Source organism: Podarcis filfolensis (genome assembly GCF_964270895.1).
Source record: "Podarcis filfolensis genome assembly, chromosome: 16".
Taxonomy (NCBI): Eukaryota; Metazoa; Chordata; class Lepidosauria; order Squamata; family Lacertidae; genus Podarcis; species Podarcis filfolensis.
The window spans coordinates 18,025,522-18,046,796 of record NC_139620.1 but is presented as its reverse complement, the minus strand read 5'-3'; the positions used below and the strand labels follow the sequence as shown (position 1 = coordinate 18,046,796).

General features: G+C 44.9%; 2 protein-coding genes and 1 long non-coding RNA gene across 3 annotated transcripts; 1 reads left to right on the top strand and 2 right to left on the bottom strand.

Annotated features, from left to right (window-relative positions):
- Window positions 1-5,874: 5,874 nt before the first annotated feature.
- BGLAP (bone gamma-carboxyglutamate protein) lies at window positions 5,875-9,151 on the bottom strand. The gene is made up of 4 exons (XM_083590751.1): window positions 8,967-9,151; window positions 8,193-8,240; window positions 7,430-7,490; window positions 5,875-6,281 (listed from the first exon to the last, which is right to left on the bottom strand). The coding sequence occupies exons 1-4, from the start codon at window positions 9,025-9,027 to the stop codon at window positions 6,140-6,142; spliced, it is 312 nt and encodes a 103-aa protein (XP_083446877.1). The 5' UTR covers window positions 9,028-9,151; the 3' UTR covers window positions 5,875-6,139.
- Window positions 9,152-11,641: 2,490 nt separating this feature from the next.
- Window positions 11,642-15,827, top strand: LOC310751462. The gene is made up of 2 exons (XR_014542524.1): window positions 11,642-14,686; window positions 15,052-15,827. It is a non-coding gene; the product is annotated as an uncharacterized lncRNA (long non-coding RNA).
- Window positions 15,326-20,359, bottom strand: PMF1 (polyamine modulated factor 1). Its single transcript, XM_083590695.1, has 5 exons — window positions 20,169-20,359; window positions 18,998-19,103; window positions 18,244-18,344; window positions 17,188-17,383; window positions 15,326-16,152 (listed from the first exon to the last, which is right to left on the bottom strand). The coding sequence occupies exons 1-5, from the start codon at window positions 20,324-20,326 to the stop codon at window positions 16,102-16,104; spliced, it is 612 nt and encodes a 203-aa protein (XP_083446821.1). The 5' UTR covers window positions 20,327-20,359; the 3' UTR covers window positions 15,326-16,101.
- Between the last annotated feature and the right edge of the window lie 916 nt (window positions 20,360-21,275).

Below are 21,275 nucleotides of genomic sequence, written 5' to 3'. Positions count from 1 at the left end.
GTCTGCAGACACCACTGATTTAAAGTTTCACTTGGGGGGGGGGGGTGCTACAAACGTGGAAAAGGATCTTGCAGCATGTTTACGCAGACCTACTGGATTTAATAACGCTCCTAAGTGAAGGCGTGCCTATATCTGATTGAAGCTGCCCAAAGGTTAATATTCTGTATATTCAAGGCACATTAATTCCCTAAGCGCAAAGGACATGTACTGAAAATTAGTATTACACACACACACACACACACACACACACACACAAGACACCACTACCAAGAACTGCAGTTTATGGACAACTCTAGACTTGTCTGCTCAAAAGGAAGTCCCATTGTGTTGGGGACCTGGAAGGAAAGAAGCAAGAGCTCCCTCAGCTCAGGACCCAAGCCCTGGAACGCACAGAAGGAGAGGTAGGGTGTGAGTGAAGCGATGGATGTAGCCGGCACTTAAAAAGCTAATAAAATGGTTGCTGTCTTTCTATCTGAGCTGGCTCCCTGCCTGTTACGTGCGGGGAAACCCGTGTGGGGTTCCTGTCTGTGTAAAGTCTTCAAGCCGTGCCTGCACAAGCCTGACAAATCTGCCCCATTGCCTTTCCCTCGTCAAAATTTTCGCTATCTTTTCCCCCCACCTCTAGGCCTGGCTGAGGGGAAAAACAGGACGTTGAAAGTACTTCCCATCCCAGCTCCACAACAAATGCCCCACAAAGCACCACACTATGCACACATTCCCATGAACATATTCTTTCTTTGTAAGTAAATACGAGACTCCCATAAATAAGGGCAGTCTCAGACACACACTTTCAATAAGGAAGGCTGCCTCACTCATCTACAAGCTGGGTAGTCCGGATGGCTGAACCAACGCATTCAAATAACCTGTCAGAGCCAAGGAGAACCAAATAAACGTTAGCTGAGAACGCTCCCTGAAGAGAAACACACGGGTACTGGAGGCAAACTTTCAGCATCTATCTCCATCCACATTCATAACAAGGTCACTGACGAAAAGCCACTGTTTCTACGATATATCCATTTTTAATAAATCGTTTCCTTCCTTCTCCAGTTCAGGGTCCAGAAACATTCAAGCACGCATTCTATACTATGGGAAACCTTCAGATATTTCTAATTCTAGAAAAACTACAAGTGAATATCAATACTAAGGCAGTCTTGATATTTGTGGATGCAGAGAAAGCCTTTGACAACATTTCTTGGAGTTTTATGAAGAAGAATCTACAGGGGATGGGGGTAGGTCAAGGCTTTGAAAATGGTATAGGTGCAATTTACTCAGAACAAAAGGCAAAATTAATTGTGAACAATGTAGTGACAGAAGAGTTTAAGATTGAGAAAGGGACACGACAAGGATGCCCAATTTCTCCATTGCTCTTTATATTGGTCCTTGAGGTTTTGTTAAATATGATTAGAAAGGACCAAGAGGTTAAAGGTTTACAAGTGGGAGCTAAACAGTACAAGCTGAAAGCATTTGCTGATGACTTAGTATTGACTTTACAGGAGCCAGAATCTAGTACTAAAAGGGTATTGGAACTGATTCAAGAATTCGGACAGGTAGCAGGTTTTAAGTTGAACAAGATGAAAACTAAGGTTTTAGAGAAAAACTTAACTGTGAATGAGAGAGAGAAGTTTCAGGAGGAGACAGGACTAACATTGATCAAGAAAGTGAAATATTTAGGGGTTAACATGACTGCCAAAAATGTGACTTTATTTAAGGATAATTATGAAAAATGTTGGATGGAAGTGAAAAAGGATTTAGAAATATGGACAAATTTGAAGTTATCATTGTTAGGCCGAATTGCTGTGATAAAAATGAATGTGTTGCCAAGGATGTTATTTCTGTTTCAAACATTGCAAATTTTGGATAAGATGGATTGTTTCAAGAAGTGGCAGAAATATATTTCCAGATTTGTTTGGCAGGGCAAGAAGCCTCGAATAAAATTCAAGATATTAACTGATGCAAAGGAAAGAGGTGGATTTGCCCTGCCAGACCTTAAACTTTACTATGAATCAGCTGCTTTTTGCTGGCTGAGAGAATGGCTGCTTCTCGAAAACACCGACGTGTTGGATTTAGAAGGCTTCAATAATGCATTTGGCTGGCATGCATATTTGTGGTACGATAAGGTAAAAGCACATAAAGCGTTTAAAAATCATATTGTTAGAAAAGCATTGTTTAATGTTTGGATAAGATATAAGGATTTGTTAGAAAAGAAAACCCCAAGATGGTTGTCACCAATGGAAGCAAAGGCACAGAAAAAACTCAATATGGAGGCCAAATGGCCGAAATATTGGGAAATTCTGGAACAAGATGGAGACAGAATAAAACTGCGGAGCTTTGAAAAATTGAAAAACAGAGTGCGAGATTGGCTCCATTATTACCAAATAATGGAGGCATACAATTTGGACAAAAAAGTTGGTTTCCAGGTGGAAAAATCAAAATTGGAAACAGAATTGTTAGATTCAAAAATTAAGAATTTGTCAAGAATGTATAACTTACTGTTGAAATGGAACACTCAGGATGAAATGGTGAAATCAGCTATGATTAAATGGGCACAAGACGTTGGACATAACATAATGATGGCTGACTGGGAACAGTTATGGACCACAGGTATGAAATTCACGGCATGTAATGCCTTAAGAGAAAATTTAATGAAAATGATTTATAGGTGGTACATGACACCAGTCAAGCTTGCAAAAATTTACAATTTGCCCGATAATAAATGTTGGAAATGTAATGAGACTGAAGGTACATTCTTTCACCTTTGGTGGACATGCCCAAGGATTAAGACATTCTGGGAGATGATTTATAATGAAATGAAAAAGGTATTTAAATATACCTTCCTGAAGAAACCAGAGGCCTTTCTCCTGGGCATGGTCGGCCAATTGGTGCCAAAGAAGGATGGAACTTTTTTTATGTATGCAACAACAGCAGCAAGAATACTCATCGCAAGATTTACCCACCCAGGAAGAATGGCAGATGAAGTTGATGGACTATATGGAATTGGCGGAAATGACTGGCAGAATCCGAGACCAGGGAGAAGAGTCGGTGGAAGAAGACTGGAAAAAGTTTAAAGACTATTTACAGAAATACTGTAAAATTAATGAATGTTAGAAAAATGTGGGAATGAAGTTATATGGCTTTAGTAGAAATGTTATAAGGAATTAAGTATAAATAGATTAATAGAGTATTAAAGGAAAAAATAAGGTTAGAATATGTCAAGATAATTACAGGATAGAAAACAGAGGAAGATGGAAAGGAATTGCTGAAACAATTAACAGAAGTGGAATACAAAAAGGGAGGTGTGAGGAGGTCGCTGAAATAAGTGAATGAAAGATAAGATATTGAAATTGTTTGATGTGTTTTAAATTGTTTTTGTTTTGTTTTGTTAGTTTAATGTGTCAGTGTTATGTAGTGTTCTTGTATTGTATTGTATTGTATTGTTCTTTTTTATTGTATTGTTCTTTTTTGTAGTGTTTAAATTGTTGGAAAAGTAATAAATATTATTTTTTTAAAAAAACAACCTTCAGATATTTCTATAAAATCAACTGTTCGTCGGATTTCCACCAGACCACTTTTGTTTTACTTAGGGAAAGGATGGCTACCGAAGGGGGACGGACTTGGGTTGCACGAAAAGGCAGCCATAATCCTCAGGGCATAAGACCACGTTCTCTCCCACCAGAAATAATTCCTGACACCTTGGCAAATGGGTGTCAGACAGCTAGCCATCCCACGAACTATGATGACAGACCATTTGGGAATGGGCTAGATCCTTGGCCAGGATAAGGAGATGATTACTTGGCCAGGAAGCCAGGAACTTGTAAATTGTTCTTTTTTCCCTTCCTTAATAGGTGTAAGGTGGAGATCACGGAAGGGGGTGGGAGGCTGATCTGATGCTCAGGTTTCAGCTCCAGACCCTCCCAAAGTGTGATGAAATTGTGATGTATGCATGATGTAGTTTTAGGGGTGTTGCAGGTAGTTTTGTAGGAACTGATAAAAGTTGGAACGCGCTTTGGTTTGGGGCTTTTTCCTGCTCCTTTGTTGCGTTGTGGGGGAAGTCCTGTTGCAACAGTTTCTTTAAGAAAAATCAAGCCTGCTGGCTGCTGTTTTGCTCCAATATTCCTGGCTGGTGTCTTTGTTTAATAAAGCGTGTCCAAAGATGTACTGGAACAACGGAAAGGTAGGCAACTTCCTGTTTTGTCCCAAGAGTACATTTGCCCCAATGTACATTTAACATTGTGTGAGAGATACCCGTCTTTAATGCTAGGTCTTTCTTGTGAACACTCCATAGTACTCCCCTTTTCAAACAGAAGCTTTGGTTTTGGGTGTGCAGGTAGAAAAGCTGCTGGGAACAGTAAACACTCAACTAAGAAAACAAACACAGAAGCTAAGATGTAATAATCGGAAAATAACAAAGTGCAAGATGTAATTTGAAAAGAATTTTGGAATCAATGTTTGATTATTTTTTTTCTGATGATTACTTATGTTACATAGTTTTTAAAATCAACAAAGCATTAAAAAAAATTTTGCAGAGAAAGTTAGGGGGGGAGTTTAAGTGCTTATATGCACAATGTTAAATAAACCAAAAAATAACACTTGCAACTGTAAGTTTCTTATTTTTCCTTCTTTTAATAATTTCATTTCGGGGGGGGGGGGAGTGACAAGAAATTTTTCGCACCGGGTACCACCTGACCTTGCTACGCCACTGGCTGTATGAGAGAACAAATTGGTAGCTTTCTGTTTTTTGTGGGTGTGTGGGTGTGCATAGTACCCTAGAGTCAGAAGACAAGTACTTTCATTTGCTTTCTAGCAAATGCCCTCTACTGGCTTGAGAGTAACTCCATGAAACCCAATGGGACTGATTTCTGGGGAGACCTGCAAAGGATTCGGAATTCTCATATGACCATGGTGAAAAACAGTCCCTATAAGGAAACAGGGAACACTTTTGATTCTGGCTCTGCCTATCATCTGAACTCTAGCTCCACCCATCACCAGAATTCAGCCCCTGCTAGGCTACCCAGAAGGGAAAATGATGAAAAGAGGTTGTCTATCTTTGGTGTAAAGATTTGAACAATTCATTGTTTATGCTGTGCACTGACCACCCGCAAACTACAATGCTAAGTGCTGGCCTCAGTGTATTAGATTGTTATAGAAAGGGGGTCAGTCTAGATTATACCCACGCATCCCTTCCAGGCGTACATGAAGCTAGAATGTGTAAAAGAAAACCAGAACCCCCAAAGCAAACCATTTCCTTTGTTAAGGTAATGGCCTTAGATACATACCCATCATCAGCATCTTTAAAAGGTTATCCCTGTTGCCATAGAGACAAATGGTTGGGTCTTTTCCCACTTCACCTGGCTGGCTGCTATGTCATCCAAGGAGAGAACAATAGGCAAAGCAGGGCTGTGTTTGGGTGAGTTTTGGCTGATCCTGGAAGCTGCGCACACAGAGGCATGTCTGCTCTGTGCTGGACCCAAATCTGTGATTTGGGGCTTCCCTGGGAACCCAGTGGGGGAATAAAATCAATGGGAATGCAGATGCTGTGAGCCTCTCCATCCTATGCTCAGGCTGTATTTATGCCCTTATTTAAGATCTATGTAACCAAGTCAGCCAGTGGCAGCCTCCTCCAACTCTCATCTAACCATTACCACCACCAGAATATCTCAGTGCAGCTTACAACTTCCCCCAAACTTGGGTCCTGCAGAAGTTTTGCACCTCAGCTCCCATCAGCCCCAGTGTACAGTGCTGGGGTTGTTGGGAGTTGTAGTCCAAAATTCTGCAGCTCACCAGTTTGGGGAAAGCTACAGAACTGCATAGGACAGCACCATGTAGCACCAAAAAAGCATATCATGTACATAGCTCAGTGAAAGAAAAGAAGTGTGCTTATGTTTTTAAATTATTTAATATTTTCTTCATAGAACACCAATTTTTAAGCAAGCATATTACAGAGGCAGCCAGAAAGCAAAGGCACAGTAGTTACAAGCCGTATCTGCTCAGGGTATTTCAAGGCATGGATCCTGCTGTGGATCTTAAGAGACAAGGACTGTGTAGCACCAAAGCGAGTAGATCCCTCCCCCCAGACGCTGGTCTCTGAGCGGGACTCTCCTCTTTTCTGTCCCACACACTGGGCGGAATTTGAGCAGGGTCTCTATACTGGCCCATAGAATCTCCTGTAAGCTTCTTGGAAGCCGATGTGGTCAGCCAGCTCGTCGCAGTCGGGGTTCAGCTCACAAACCTCTCGCAGAGGCTCAAGGGGGTCTGGGGTTGGGGCAGCACGAGCGTTGTAGAACCTGCCAGGGAGCAACAGCCATGGTTGGAGCATTTAGCAGCTATTTTTGGGCTATATCAAAATGTTCTCAGTATGCCAAAGGATATCCACGTATACAAAACTTTAACTTAGCAAGATACACATTTCTTAATGCAAAAATCCCCATTAAAAATCTTCAACGTTCATTGTAAAATTTCTCCTAATTTTGCCCAGTATACATTTTTGCAAAACATTTGCAAAAACCTAGCGTAATGATTATGCACACTTTTACCCTAGTATATGCATTTTGTACACATTACACTGCACTCTGGAACGCCCTGCCTTTTTTTACTTCAGACAGGTTCCTCCACTGCACTCTCTTCAGTGCCTGCTACAAACATTTTTCTTCGGGCAAGCCTCTCCAGATATGTAGAACCTTGACATGTCTTTTAATCTGTTTTTTAGCTTATCATAGATTTTACATTGTTTTGAATAGCTGGATTTGACTATTTTTTATTGGTAATTTTATTGTTTTTATTTGTTAGGTAAGCTGCTTTGAGGGTTTTCCCCCCCTTAAAAGCAAGCAGCCTATAAATTCAAATTAATGAAATTAATTCACTAACTAATTGGATGGAGGACTGCATTACAAAATTTGAAGAAGTGCGCATTTCAAAAGACAGCTTTTTTCCAGAAAGTAGGTCCACTTTTAAGCACCAATGGAAATAAATTTCTTCGCCTCCACTAGATGCCAGGGCGGGGGCCGAAGATTTTGCATTAATTGCAAAGTTACACTTTTCCCCCAGAGGAGTGAATAGGAACAATTGTGTCAGAGAAAGCAAAGAGCTGCAAGGTGAGCTGACACTGTAGGGATAGGAGCTAAATCTACCCCTTGTTCCATTTCCCACCATTTAGTCCTCCCCTCCAATCTGCATAGTCCCACCTCTTCATATGCATACTCTTCCCCTGGGTTCTGTTTCTCCATCACACTGGAATGCACATTTGATGCATCCAGCCAATCCTTGCAGCAGAGAGAGTAACAGCTGCTTTACAGAGCCCTGTGCTGACATTACCTGAGTAACTATTCTCCTCCATCCAATGTTTGGGACCCCCTGGAGGCATCCTCAAAACCACTAGGAAGCCCACCCCCACCCCAGATTTCTAGCTCATGACAAGTTGCACATTTATCTTTACCTGTTATAGTTCCTCTTGTGTCTCTTCACTACTTGAGCACTGACGCGCCTGGAGACAAAAGCTGCAAGAGGAAAAGTCGCATATTTTATCAACAGCGCTGCCTCCTCCCTGCTATCAGTAGGGCTTGTGGCTCAGGAGCAAAACCAAGGATCCTGACAGTCTCCGTTTTCATTTTTAAAAGCAACATGATTCTAGCCCTCATTGTGGAACAGAAAGGGAGAAGAGAGATTTCCATACTTTTAGAAACATAAGAAGCTGCTGTGGTCCATCTAGCTCAGTATTGTCTACACCAGAGCTATCCAGACTTTTCAAGTTGGGGGCACACTTTTTGGATATGCAACATTTCACGACAGAGTAATTCAGTTTTACTAGCAAAATTGAGGTTAAACAAACCCCTTTCCAGCCCTGGAAGGAGTGCGGGGAGTGTTTGTGCGACACACTGCAGCCGACACATTAACGTGTCGCGACACACAGTTTGGAAAGCTCTGGTCTACACTGATAAGCAGTGGCTCTCCAGGGCTTTTGATAGCCTTCTCCCACCCAGCTCTAGTTGAAGATGTGGGCAATTGAACCTGAGACCTTCTGTATGCAAAACACATCACCACTCAGCTACAGCTCTCCCGCCTTCCCTCTATCCCCCCCTCACCCCCCTCAAATTTTACAGGTTTGCAAACCTAGGTCACTTCTACAGATATAAGTCTTTTTGAAGCAATTATCTAAAAATAAAAAAGCAAGAAAGGAATAAAAGTGGAGATAAACTGACCTTCAGAGCTGGGTGAGTCGTTGGCACTGTTGGAGGGGGCAGAGTCATCTGGAAAAGGAGAAGGGCAACTGCTGTGAGCAAAAGGCTACTTGCCCCTTGGCCAAGTGAGGCATCAGGGAACGGTGGTAATGCCTGTCACCCAAGGGCACGGTTTGGGCTTGAGCACTTCCTAAGAACTTCAGCTTTCAATGTAACAATGTCATGCTTGAGACCGAGATAAGCTTGGTCAGTACAGAGGAAATGCCTGCTGAAACTGCAGCCAAGGGAAGGGTCAGGAATGATAGTAACCTTTATCTATTTTATGTATACCCTACCGTTCCTCCAAAGAGCTTGAAGTGATGTACACACTTCTGCCCAACAACCCTGTGAGGTAGGTTAGGCAGAGAGATGGTGGCTGACCTAAAGTCACCCAGGGGGCTTCATGGCTGAGTGGGGATTTGAACCCTGGTCTCCCAGGTTCTAGTCTGACACTCTAAACACTACACCACCACTGGCATGGAGGGGGGTGGGGGGAAGAGAAACGGTGGGTCAGCTTTGAAGGCAGAAATGAATCTGAAGTGATGTTGGCATCTCTGGGTCCTGACGGTTATTCTTTTTGTTGAAAAAGCTGGCACACTCTGGAAATACTCACCATCTTAAAACTGTGATTTCTCGTCTAAACATTTAGCTTTGCTCACATGTAGGTGCATTGAGAAGACTGGACTTCGATGGCACCTGCAACCCCATCTGCGGCCACATAGAGAATCATAACCCAGAGATGGTTTGGCCACTTACCTGCTTGGCAAAGGCAGAGAGTGGCCACTGCCAGGAAGCTCACCAGAATCAACTTGTTCATCTTGATTGATGCTGTTTGCTAGTGGGGAGATGTTCTCTAAAGGTCTGGAGATGCTTGCTTGCTTCCTTCCTCCAGTTGCTTCTTGCAGTGCCCTTCCTGGGTCTCTGCTCCTGATTTATACTGTTCTGGCAGCCCCCAGCCCCCCCAGCCCACTTGGCAGGAGGGACAGTCCACAGGACCTCCTCCTTCCTCCTCGCTCCAACCTCAGAAGGGGCAGGAAGCCAGGTCTATTTTGGAGCCCATCTGCTGGGCAGGAAGGCTGCCAAGTCCAAGCAGTAATTGTGGTTTGGGGGGCAAGGACATCATCTGGAGAAGGCAAGCTCACTGGCCTGCAAGGGGCAGGGCAGGATGGACGCCACAGTCAGACTGGGAAGCCGTGATGCTTTTGCAGCACTGGGAGTTGGGGTGTTTTGGGGACCCAAAGCTCAGGAAGGAAGGCAGCTACCTAGATTTCATGCTGTTGGGTGGCTAAAGGTTTCAAATCAAAGCAGACTGGGGACGCAATATATATTGGAAAGCATATTCGAAACAAATTTAAAGCACATGACTCCCCTCCAAATAATCCTGGGAAGTGTAGTTTCCTTCCTCATAGAGTTACCAATTTCTAGCACCCATAATAAACTACAGAACCCAGGATTCTTTGTGGGAAGTCAGCCTGGATAGCTCAGTTGGTTAGAAAGCAGTGCTGATAGCGCCCAGGTTGCAGGTTTGATCCCAGTAAGGGACAGCTGCATATTCCTGAATTGCAGGGAGTTGGACTAGATGATCCTCAGGGTCTTGTCCAACTCTAAAATTCTATGCTTCTGTGTGTTTTACGCTGAATAAGCTTTAAATGCAGTGTGTGGATCGAAGATTTGACCTCCTGGTGTGCTGCAGCAGCTCAGGTGCAAGCAGCGAAGCTCCTCTTCAGCTGTCGCTTTGGTCAGCAATTCACATGCCTCCAATTATTATTCCCATAAAAGGTTTTTGGTTAAGAGACAGTGCAATGCATCAGGAAAGTCCCCAGACTGAATCTTGCCCCTGCTATGAACTCACTAAGAGTTTGTGAATGGCAGTGAAGCCAGCCTCCTGCTTAAGCTGTAGGTTTTACAAGATATGGTTAGAGATACGGTCAAATGGGCCTTAGAAAGCACTGCAAATAACAAGGCCAGTGGAAGTGATGGTATTCCAGCTGAACTATTTAAAATTGTAAAAGATGATGCTGTTAAGGTGCTACACTCAATATGCCAGCAAGTTTGGAAAACTCAGCAGTGGCCAGAGGATTGGAGAAGATCAGTCTACATCCCAATCCCAAAGAAGGGCAGTGCCAAAGAATGCTCCAACTACCGCACAATTGCACTCATTTCACACGCTAGCAAGGTTATGCTTAAAATTCTACAAGGAAGGCTCAAGCAGTATGTGGACTGAGAACTCCCAGAAGTGCAAGCTGGATTTCGAAGAGGCAGAGGAACCAGAGACCAAATTGCAAACATGCGCTGGATTATGGAGAAAGCTAGAGAGTTCCAGAAAGACATCTACTTCTGCTTCATTGACTATGCAAAAGCCTTTGACTGTGTCGACCACAGCAAACTATGGCAAGTTCTTAAAGAAATGGGAGTGCCTGATCACCTCATCTGTCTCCTAAGAAATCTCTATGTGGGACAAGAAGCTACAGTTAGAACTGGATATGGAACAACTGATTGGTTCAAAATTGGGAAAGGAGTCCGACAAGGCTGTATATTGTCTCCCTGCTTATTTAACTTATATGCAGAATTCATCATGTGAAAGGCTAGGCTGGATGAATCCGAAGCCGGAATTAAGATAGCCAGAAGAAATATCAATAACCTCAGATATGCAGATGACACAACCTTGATGGCAGAAAGTAAGGAGGAATTAAAGAACCTTTTATTGAGGGTGAAAGAGGAGAGCGCAAAATATGGTCTGAAGCTCAACATCAAAAAAACGAAGATCATGGCCACTGGTCCCATCACCTCCTGGCAAATAGAAGGGGAAGAAATGGAGGCAGTAAGAGATTTTACTTTCTTGGGCTCCATGATCACTGCAGATGGCGACAGCAGTCACGAAATTAAAAGACGCCTGCTCCTTGGGAGAAAGGCGATGGCAAACCTAGACAACATCTTAAAAAGCAGAGACATCACCTTGCCAACAAAGGTCCGTATAGTAAAAGCTATGGTTTTCCCAGTAGTGATGTATGGAAGTGAGAGCTGGACCATAAAGAAGGCTGATCGCCGAAGAATTGATGCTTTTGAATTATGGTGCTGGAGGAGACTCTTGAGAGTCCCATGGACTGCAAGAAGATCAAACGTATCCATTCTTAAGGAAATCAGCCCTGAGTGCTCACTGGAAGGACAGATCGTGAAGCTGAGGCTCCAATACTTTGGCCACCTCATGAGAAGAGAAGACTCCCTGGAAAAGACCCTGATGTTGGGAAAGATGGAGGGCACAAGGAGAAGGGGACGACAGAGGACGAGATGGTTGGATGGTGTTCTTGAAGCTACCAGCATGAGTTTGATCAAACTGCGGGAGGCAGTGGAAGACAGAAGTGCCTGGCGTGCTCCGGTCCATGGGGTCACGAAGAGTCGGACACGACTAAACGACTAAACAACAAGGGCTTGTGGGTTTGAGGCCCTCTTCCTCTCTGCAATCTGAGCACTGCACAGAAGGTGGATTTAGACATACCACTCTCACTGTCTTAATCTCTACTTCATGATCTTTAAGGGCTGTCGCAAGGCAGATATAAGCAAGAGACAATTAGTTTGGGAGGTAAAATGGTGCCGAAGCATTTGGATGTTTCTATTCACGTAACTTCCTATAATCCAATTCTATTCTTCTTAGCACCATGGTACTTTACAAATAACAGGAAGGCCAGGTCCTTGCCCCAAGGGCTTACAATCTAAAACAGACACAAGAAACAACCAACAGAGCAAGGGGAGAATGGAGGCACACAATGGAGGCAGGGGAGGCATATGTGGCTGTTTCAATTGCATGTACTTTGGATTGGCCAAAGGGTTAGGGACCAAGGTGTGGATGAGCCAAAGGCTTCCTGGAAAAGGTAAATTTGGAGAAGGGGCTTTGAAAGGAAATAAGGGAGGTGGTCACACAAAGATGTTCCAGGAGGGAGTTCCAGGCATAAGAGGCAGTGAGAGGAAATGGATGGAGTCATTTGAGGAAACAAGGGATTTTCAATGACGGAGGGCGGCGGCAATAGATGAGTGAGGGTCACAGGATGGGACCTCTCTAGAAATAAACACAGAAATAGGGAGGCACAGAGGGTTCCAAAGGTTCCAGGAGCAGACACAAAACCAGTGTAAGGAATTAAGGGTGGGGAGAGCATGGCATCATCAAAGTAACAAGGAGGTGAATAATTTTGGCAGCAGAGCACTGGGTGGATGTGAGGGAATGAAGGTGAGACAACAGGAGGCTGCAGTCATTAAGATCACATCCCAGCCAGGCAAAAAAAAGCACTTAAGGAGAATGTAGAGCAGGGGCAAGTGATGGGCATGGTCTGGGGAGTCCAGGAGGCTGGAAAGAGATGCTTGGAGGACCACATTCAATGCCTGGGAAAGATGGTTGGAGGGTCTAGGAGCTGGCTTAGGAGGGCTACCTACATAAAGTCGGGGGCAATAACAGCAGCTTGCAAGCAGAGCCCAGACCTAGGAAATAGGCGCACAGGCAGTCATCTTCGTTTTCCATGCTCTTTTTGTGACACGGAAGTCTCACCCTTAAAGAAATCTGCCCCTGAAGAAAGGAGATCTGGCTCTGAGGCAAGAGCAACTCGCAACCAGGGGCAGAGGAGGAAACAGCCTGTAAGCCTGTAATTTACCCACAGAGATTTGTGGGGTTTTCCTTTCCATGCGGATGTGTTCAGGGCCAAAAAGAAACTTAAAGATTTAATTTGCCCTTGGCTCTTTCTTTTCCCTCATCCGATCACAGCAGGCCACATTGCTGAGCTCCAAAGCCCCAGGATGGCCTCCAGATCTGGGGAGAGGAAATGGGACGGGGTATTTTGCCCTCACTTGCCCTGGATGCAAATCGCTAGCAGACGCATGGGAAGAGAACCATGCCAAGAAAGCAGGCTCTCTCCAGTGCCACGTTGTATTGGATTAATGTTGCTTTGGGGCTATGAAAGGCCACCCCTATTCTGCTCCAAAACCAGGCAGTCACAACACTGGGATGGGGCAAACAGCATGGAATTCTAATCTCCTAAAAATAAATAGTTTTTGCATTTATGCAATGCTTCAGAATGCTGAAAACACTGCACATCCCACCATGGGAAGGGCCATAGCTTAGCGGCAGAGCACCTGCTTTGCATGCAGAAGGTTCCAGGTTCAATTCCTGGCATCTCCAGGAGAGCCCTGCGGGGAACTCTGAAGAGAAGTTGCAATAATCAGCTGGATGCACAAATGGCATGCTTCCTACATTCCACAAGCATTTCAAGAGGCCCATAAGATCAGTATTATCCCTGAAATGCAGACAGGATTTTTCCGGTGCATTGAAGCCAAGAAGCAGCAGCTTGTCTTAAGAAGATTTCCCAATAGTCCCCCCATCTCACCCAGAGAGGTAAGAACTGCATTCTGCTTACGCCTCAATATTTTACAGCTAGACCTTATGCTTAGAACAGATGCCTGAAATTCTAAATATCAAGCTTCTAAACCAGGCACAGGGAGCCTGTGACCCTCCAGATGTTGGTGACTACAACTCCTATCATCCCTGACAATTCAGCATGTTGGTTGAGGACAGTGGGAGTTGGAGTCCAGCAGCATCATAAGAACTGCAAGTTCCCCATCTGTGTTCTAGTTATTATGGCTAGAATGGACCCTTGAAATGTGCTTGCTAAAATCTCAGAAGTCAGGGATCGCTGGGTATTGTTGCGGGGGGGGGGGGATCTGCTGCCGTCCCCCTTCCCCTGACTAGCAAATACAAGTTATAGGAAAAATATATTAAAGCTTGCATAATGTATACGTGTCACAAAATTCAGCTACCTTTGGAGCCAAATATGCTTGGCCTGGAGGCAAAATTCTAGCAAGAGCCAAGAGCCCTGGCTATAAACAAGCCAGCATGAGATGGAATGCCAGCCAGCAGTGAACCGGTTGCCCTGCAGTTTGTTTGCAATGACAAGCCTCCAAGTTTGTGGCATTCTACAGGAAACTTTAAGTTTTCAGCACTCCTCACATCCTACGTGCTGGTTCCTGAGTTCCCAGTTGCTCCCCGGCTCCTGGAACTGCATCTGGAAAAGATGAGGCTGACTCGAGGCAGCCAAGACCTCTCCTAGACATCCCACGCTGGCCACAGGGAACGTGGCGCAAGCCAAACAACAAGCACTGCTTGGCATCCCACTCTATATTTACAGTGTAATCAAGGAACCCATGTTTATACAAGAAAAATATGGGTAACTGGGTTGACTTTACATCCAAACACAAACATTGTATCTAATTGGGAGCAGATGCTGGCATGTATAATAGAGACACACCCTCCTCTAGCCTCAGGGGACTGGTATTCCATCGCTCCGGGAAACCCTTTCTGTATGGATGTGTTATTGAGAAACCTGATCAGTTCTGCCACGGAAGTCCTGCCTGTTGCAGTGCATTGTGGGTCCTATTTAACACACATTCAAATAGGCCTTGCTTTTAGCCCACTGGTAAGCAAAGCATAGTGGGACGTGGGTGGTGCTGTGGGTTAAACCACAGAGCCTAGGACTTGCCAATCAGAAGGTCGGTGGTTCGAATCCCCGCGACGGGGTGAGCTCCCGTTGCTCGGTCCCTGCTCCTGCCAACCTAGCAGTTCGAAAGCATGTCAAAGTGCAAGTAGATAAATAGGTACCGCTCTGGCGGGAAGGTAAATGGCGTTTCCATGCACTGCTCTGGTTCGCCAGAAGCGGCTTAGTCATGCTGGCCACATGACCCGGAAACTGTACGCCGGCTCCCTTGGCCAATAAAGTGAGATGAGTGCTGCAACCCCAGAGACGGTCACGACTGGACCTAATGGTCAGGGGTCCCTTTATCTTTAAGCAAAGCATGCCCAAAGCATACCCAGCACATTCGCATTGCAGGGGGCTGGCAACCAAGAATTTCCCCAGAAGAAAATGGGTGGCGCATAAAGCAGATTTCTACGCACTCTGACTGCTGCTACAACTCAACCTAAGCAAAGCCCAGCTGGATCAGGCTAAAGGCCCATCTTGCCCACCACTCAGCGACGGGGAAGACTCAGCTCAGTCACAGCAGAAATATGTTGCATAATTCACTGCAACTCCAGCTTGGGCAGATGGCAATATTTGTGTTAAAGAAATGCACGGCAGAAATTGTAGCAATACTTTAATGCAGTTCTAATCTGCTTCAAAAGTTACATGCACACACACACACACACACACACACACACACACACACACACAAAGAGTATTTCATAGGAGAGGTTTGGTTGTACTTACTTTATACATCAGTAATTAACAAATGTTTGCTTCCTTCAAACTAAGAAAGAGGAGGTGCTGCTGCTTAGGTCACCCCCAAACACCCCAATGATTCTGCTGTGAACATGAGCTGTTTTGTGGCAACCTTACCGTTGACTCACCAGTGGCTGAGCTTCATTGTGGACAAGATGTAGATGCGAGTTTTTGAGAAGTGTTAAGTAGGAACATAAGCAGGGAAGCAACTTACAGAAAGAAAAGAGAATGACTGAGATGCAATAAAATCTGGGAGAATATTGCAGTGGGAAATGACCTCCGTCTCAGTTTCCTGATGAGGATTTCAAGGGCTCAAATGCACCTTGACCAAGGGAAAAGGAAGGGTCAAGCAGCTGCAAAAAGACCCCCCCCCCGGCTTGCACAGTCCAGGGTGTGGTCATATAGTCTAGGTCCCAAACACACAGCAAAGACTTTTTTAATAGTCCAGCGGCAGGATTGTGAAAGCAACACTCTGCAAGAATTGGAAACCAGTGAGTCTCACACTGCAGTAGACTTGTGAGGCCTGTTGGTTCTAGCTCAGAGCCTACACAAGTCCTGGGCTGGGAATCCTAGTCTTCCAAAGCACCTTTTCAGTTGGGGCTCCATTCGTGAGGAGCCAGCAAGGCTTTGCTTCCTTGCTAAAGCTCATCAAGGCTGCTCACGATCTGCTGACCTTCTCGAGCAACTGCCTGGAAGGGAAGAAGTAAAAATCATTAAATGCTAGCAAGAACAGTCTTTCAACATACCTCTTTCCCATTTGTATTGCCTCTGTTAGATTGTAAGTCCGCAGGCAAGGGCTGCCTTCTTAATGATCTTATGTAAGCTTCTCAGGGATCCTTTTTGACTCCTTAACAGGGTAAAAATGCTTCCTTCTAGGTTCCGGGAAGGGTCTGAGGGCAGTTTTGTTGTGGCTTTGGTCCCCCCCCAGCAGGGTGATCCTTTAAATGTTCAAAAACTTGAGCTGGTACAAAATGCTGTGACCAGATTCTGCTTTTACAAGCAAACCCACAACAAAATGTTGCAGTGTGTAAGTGTGCAGTCTTCCAGCCAGCCAGCTAAGCCCTTTTCCAGGACACTCCACTCCACCCATTTCCTCCTCCTCCCCACGATCATTCTGTGTTCCATGACACACTGAGCATGCTCTGTTCTCATTATGGTTTCTTTTTCCTTCTGAAAATTTGTAACTTTGTAAATTTGCTCCAAATCAGCCAGTTGCCTCCATCTTTGTGTGTGGATGGTACTATTTTGGTTACAAAAGATCTGCATTTGGAGAATGAGTCCTGTATACGAGATTACTCATGAAGACTCCTCTTGCCACAGTGGCCCTACGTAGTGTAGGACTGTGATTCTTAAAGGATCATCTCATCTCCTGTGAACCTGCCACCCATCTCAGGCCTAACTTTGTGTCCCATTGCCTTTAGTGGTACAATTGGCAGGGACGTGTGATAATGCATTTTTGGTCAGAGAATTCAGGTTGTGGGACTCAATTCTATGACTCCTTTCCTGGAGAAGTCTTGGTTGGCTCCTTCTTTTACCCATTAAGCCAACTGAGAACAACACATTCATTCAGCAAGGATTCCACCTGACTGAATGTTTCTCATCAGTGTTTGAAGACAAGTGTGGGGAGGAGGGTACATTTCTCTTCTCCTTCCAGGCTGTTGATGCACCCCAGGCAAATTATCCTGCTGCACAGATGGGCATGCTACCTGCGAGGCTCCACTTACCTGCCACTCTTCCTTGCTCTTTCTGATCTCCTCCTGCAGGTCTGCAATTCTCTTCCGACCAGCCAGCACTGCTTCAGCCAACTGCGAGTTCGCCTCTTCCTTTTCTTTTATGGCCTTTTGTAGGAATCTGCGCTGCTTCAGAAGGTACGGCACAACAGCACTGTAGACGTCTTCCTCTGGGATTCCACTGGGACGCCTGAATTCAATGAAGGCGTTAACAAGAGGGATGGGCAATCTCAGGCCCAGAGGCCAAATATGCCCCCTCCCTCCTGGTCCTCGAGACCCTCCTCAGGGCACACGCCTCACCAGTCCCACTTGCCATCCCTCTCAAGTGCTGTGAGTAGAACAAGCCTATTGGACAAATGTAAACTTTACGTTTGTTCCTCCTCATGCTTTTGCCTCTGGCCCTGCCCAACGTGGGCATGTGGCTCCCGAATGCTTCACAGAAGGGGGAGTGGCCCTCGGTCTGCATTAGAGGAACAAGGAATGAACTTAGAGGCAGGCAATATAGGAAAGCATTGAAGTTACCAGCTTTTAGAATGTGCCTGTTGATATGTGCAACATCTGCACACTGCTGCAGAAGTACTGACAAAACACTGCTGCTGCCACGGGTGTAGTCTGTGCCTTATCACAGAAGGGGCTGCAGCCTAGCTTTTCATGTAGGAGGTCCCTAGCTGCTCAGTCCCCATCAGTGAAGCAGCAATAAAATTGCTAGCGCATTTGCAAAGCTAAGCAGGGTATGGTATGGTTTTCAATTGGATGGGGGATTGTGTTCAGAGATTCCTGCACTGCATGGGGTTAGGGTACCCCTTTGGGTCACTTCCAACTCTACAATTCCATGACCTCTAGCTGTCATGTGTGAAATGTGTGTAGAGGCCGTCTACCAGACCCCAAACAACCAAAGGTTGAAGGCAGAGGGTGTGTGTGTGAAGTTGCCCTCTCCCTCTGCTTCCCAGCTCTATCTAAATGGCTGCTGTGAAAAGAGGCTGCCTGACAAGACAGACCTCAGAGTCAACCCAGCCAGGCAGTTCTTATGCCAAGGGAGTCACGTCTTACCATGCAGGGGTACTCCTTTTCTTTGCTTCTTCCACAAGTTCATCTAGTGATTTAAAGAGCACACTGAGATTCCCTTCTTCCTTCAGGTCCAGGATCTCCTCCTGCACAAAAAAACCAAGACACACAATCTCTACATATAATCTGAGAATGTAGTATTGAGTTTAATTTTTACACCTGTAACATCTGATGCCTCTCTGAGATGTACTGCCGAAGGTTCATGCGTTGGACACACACGCAGGACCCGAATCCAAACTTTTTATTCTAGTTGTGGCTGTAGCTTTGAAAGAGATTTTATTTAATATTCTTTAAAAATTAGGGACAAACTGCAGCCTTTTAAGCACAGCCAACAAATAATCCCACCTCAAACATTAAAAGGCCTTTGACATATCTAAGGCCAAGACTGCAAGAGGTTTTCAATCATCAATAACGTTTAACAACTTTTCACAACAAGGTCTCCCTCCCTGTAGCAGATAATGTGGCATGAATATGAACTTCATTACCATTCTCTCACTGGACTTCGCACACTCACAGTCATCCTGTTTTCACGGTAATATCAGCTGCTATTTACTATGTTGCAGTCTAGTCACATCACATATGCAGGACTGAACCATCAAGCTGGTGAATGAAGAGTTCAGTCCTTCCAGGTTTACTATTTATTTAAAATGAGAAATCTCCACCATTTCCTGAAAAACAAGAACTGCAGGCTGCACTGGAACCTATAAGGAAGGGTTTTGTGCTTTTCCTTGGCCCTTACCCGAAAGGAGGTTTGCAGGTGGGTGATAAACTGATTGTAAACACACTTGGTGAGTTCAGGTTGCACTTTGTAAAGACGACTGTAACACTTCGCAAACCTATGGTAGCTATAGGTAGAGAAAGAAAATGCCATTAACATTTTAAAACCCCTGCACATTGTTTCTATTATCTATGCACTAGGATGCATAATCAAGTACTCATTTCTATATATTCTTGCTCTTTTTTGTCCTCTCCTTCCTTTTCTTTTCACTGCTAAAATAGGATTTTAGGCAAGAAAGATACCTAATTTTCATGTTTATCCAAGCAGGATATAGTTGATGTTGCATGATTCAATATTACAGATTAATATGTTTTAAACATTTACGGTGTTTATATTCGAAACATTTCCATTTTTCTAAATCAAAAACACACACCATATTCGTAATTTTTCATGTTATACTTCTTCCTCACCAGAAAAGAGAATTGGACTGGGTGGCAACTCCAGACTTTTAACAGAAAAAAGTTTGACACAGCAGCATCACCTCAGACCATGAAGTTCCATTAAAGGAGACCCTCCCCATAGCGCTTATCAAGCCCTTAAAAAACTAATCTAAGCTCATGACAACATCGTTTGTGTTGCCATTGTACTCATTTAACACTAACCTTTCTGTTGTACCTCATCCTGTGAACAAAAACATTCCAGGGAGGTGCCCTCTGTGCCTGGTTTTTAAATGAATGCTGAAAACTTTTTTATTCCACCAGGCCTGTGGAGAGTACACCACCCACAATGAGTTACTGGTCTTTGTTTTTAACTGTTTGTGCTTTTATTTCATGCTTTATCTTATTTTTACCGTTGTAAACAGCTTTGATATATTCTAGTGATATGGCAACAGTTTTTTGTTGTTGTTTTTTTTACATGTCAAAGAGCGCTGGAAGAGGCTTTCTGCTCGACTTTGCTTTAGGGCATCCCAGCCTCTTTTCTGCTCAGAGCATCCTTCCGTCTTTCCACAGCCTGGCTCCCTCCAGGCTGACTACAATTCCCATCAGCCCCAGCCAACTTCAAGAGTTAGCGAATTCCGCGCAAACAACTCTCGTGGGACCTTCCCCACTAGATCTCGCGAGGCTTCCTTCTCCCCATAACACCAAGCCAACTATCGCGAGAATTGCCTTCTCCCGCTTTTGCCAAGCCTTACCTGCCCGTTTCCACAATCTTCCGCAAGGAAACGTCGACGATGTAGTCCAGGAGCTGCTCCCGGCTGGGGTTGCTCGGAGGCTCAGCAGCAGCAACAGCAGCGTCGGCCTCCTTCTCCCCGTCAGCGGTACCCACCCCCTCAGCCGCCTCAGTCGCCATTTTGGGCCCGCCACAAATCCAAACCTCTCAATAGCCCCGCCCACTGATGCCCACGCTGCTTCCGATTGGTGGAACGAGGCAGTTTTATACGCTCGGCCCCACCCACGTGATTTGTGGTCACCGAAGAGGCGGTAGGACCTAAGCTTTTATTTAATTGGACGCGGCTTCCCTGTTTGTCCAATGAAAAGCCTTTAACGTAGAGCGAAGTACAATGCCGCCCCCTAGTGGCTAGTTGTATATGGCATCACTGATCGGCATGAGTAGGGCTGCTTGGCAACTTGACTATACAGTACAGTATTACTATTTCTTGCAACCTTGCTAGAACGGTATTATTAATTCTTTAAAAGCACCTTTAGCTTTTCTAAGGAATATAGGAGAGTAAAAGCCAAGACATAGTCAAATAACCTTGAACGGCCCAAACGGAAAAAAGGAACGGCGAGAGAAAGGGACACGGAGATCATTCAGGTGCCTGTAACTAAAAGTTGTAAAATTGACCTTTCAGTGGCTGGCTGGAATGGCCAGTTAAAAGCAGGCCCTGCCTACGATGGCTTTAAAAGTGAAGTGGGGCTCTGAATGGCTTGGATCTACCTTCAATGTTCTAGGCAGTATGCCTTTTGAATACCAGCTGCTAGGAATTGCAGGTGGGGAGGGTGCTATTGCACTCAGGTTCCGTTTATGGGTTTCCCAGATTAAATCTGGTTGGGCACTGTGAGAACATCACGCTGCACAAAACAGCAAACTGACAAAAGAGAGCATGTGAGAGGGAAATCTCAACATGCAAAGGAATGATGGAGAGCAAGAGCCAGAAATCTTGGATTGGCACTGTGCCTCAGTAAATTCACTGACTCAGCTGCCCCAGGACCCCCAAGTACCCGCATGGAACCTGTACACAGTGCAAAGGGTTAGGGAGTGTGCACACACAAGTCACACAGGAAGCTGGAGAGATTTG

Coding starts and splice junctions, on each gene's coding strand:
- PMF1 (XM_083590695.1), bottom strand. CDS start 20,326: ATGGCGACTGAGGCGGCTGAGGGGGTGGGTACCGCTGACGGGGAGAAG. Junction 19,104..20,168: donor AAGATTGTGGAAACGGGCAG/GTAAGGCTTGGC, acceptor CTCTACCTATAG/CTACCATAGGTTTGCGAAGT. Junction 16,153..17,187: donor AGAGCAAGGAAGAGTGGCAG/GTAAGTGGAGCC, acceptor CTTCCCTTCCAG/GCAGTTGCTCGAGAAGGTCA.
- BGLAP (XM_083590751.1), bottom strand. CDS start 9,027: ATGAACAAGTTGATTCTGGTGAGCTTCCTGGCAGTGGCCACTCTCTGC. Junction 7,491..8,192: donor CGACTCACCCAGCTCTGAAG/GTCAGTTTATCT, acceptor TTCCTCTTGCAG/CTTTTGTCTCCAGGCGCGTC. Junction 6,282..7,429: donor CACAAGAGGAACTATAACAG/GTAAAGATAAAT, acceptor GCTCCCTGGCAG/GTTCTACAACGCTCGTGCTG.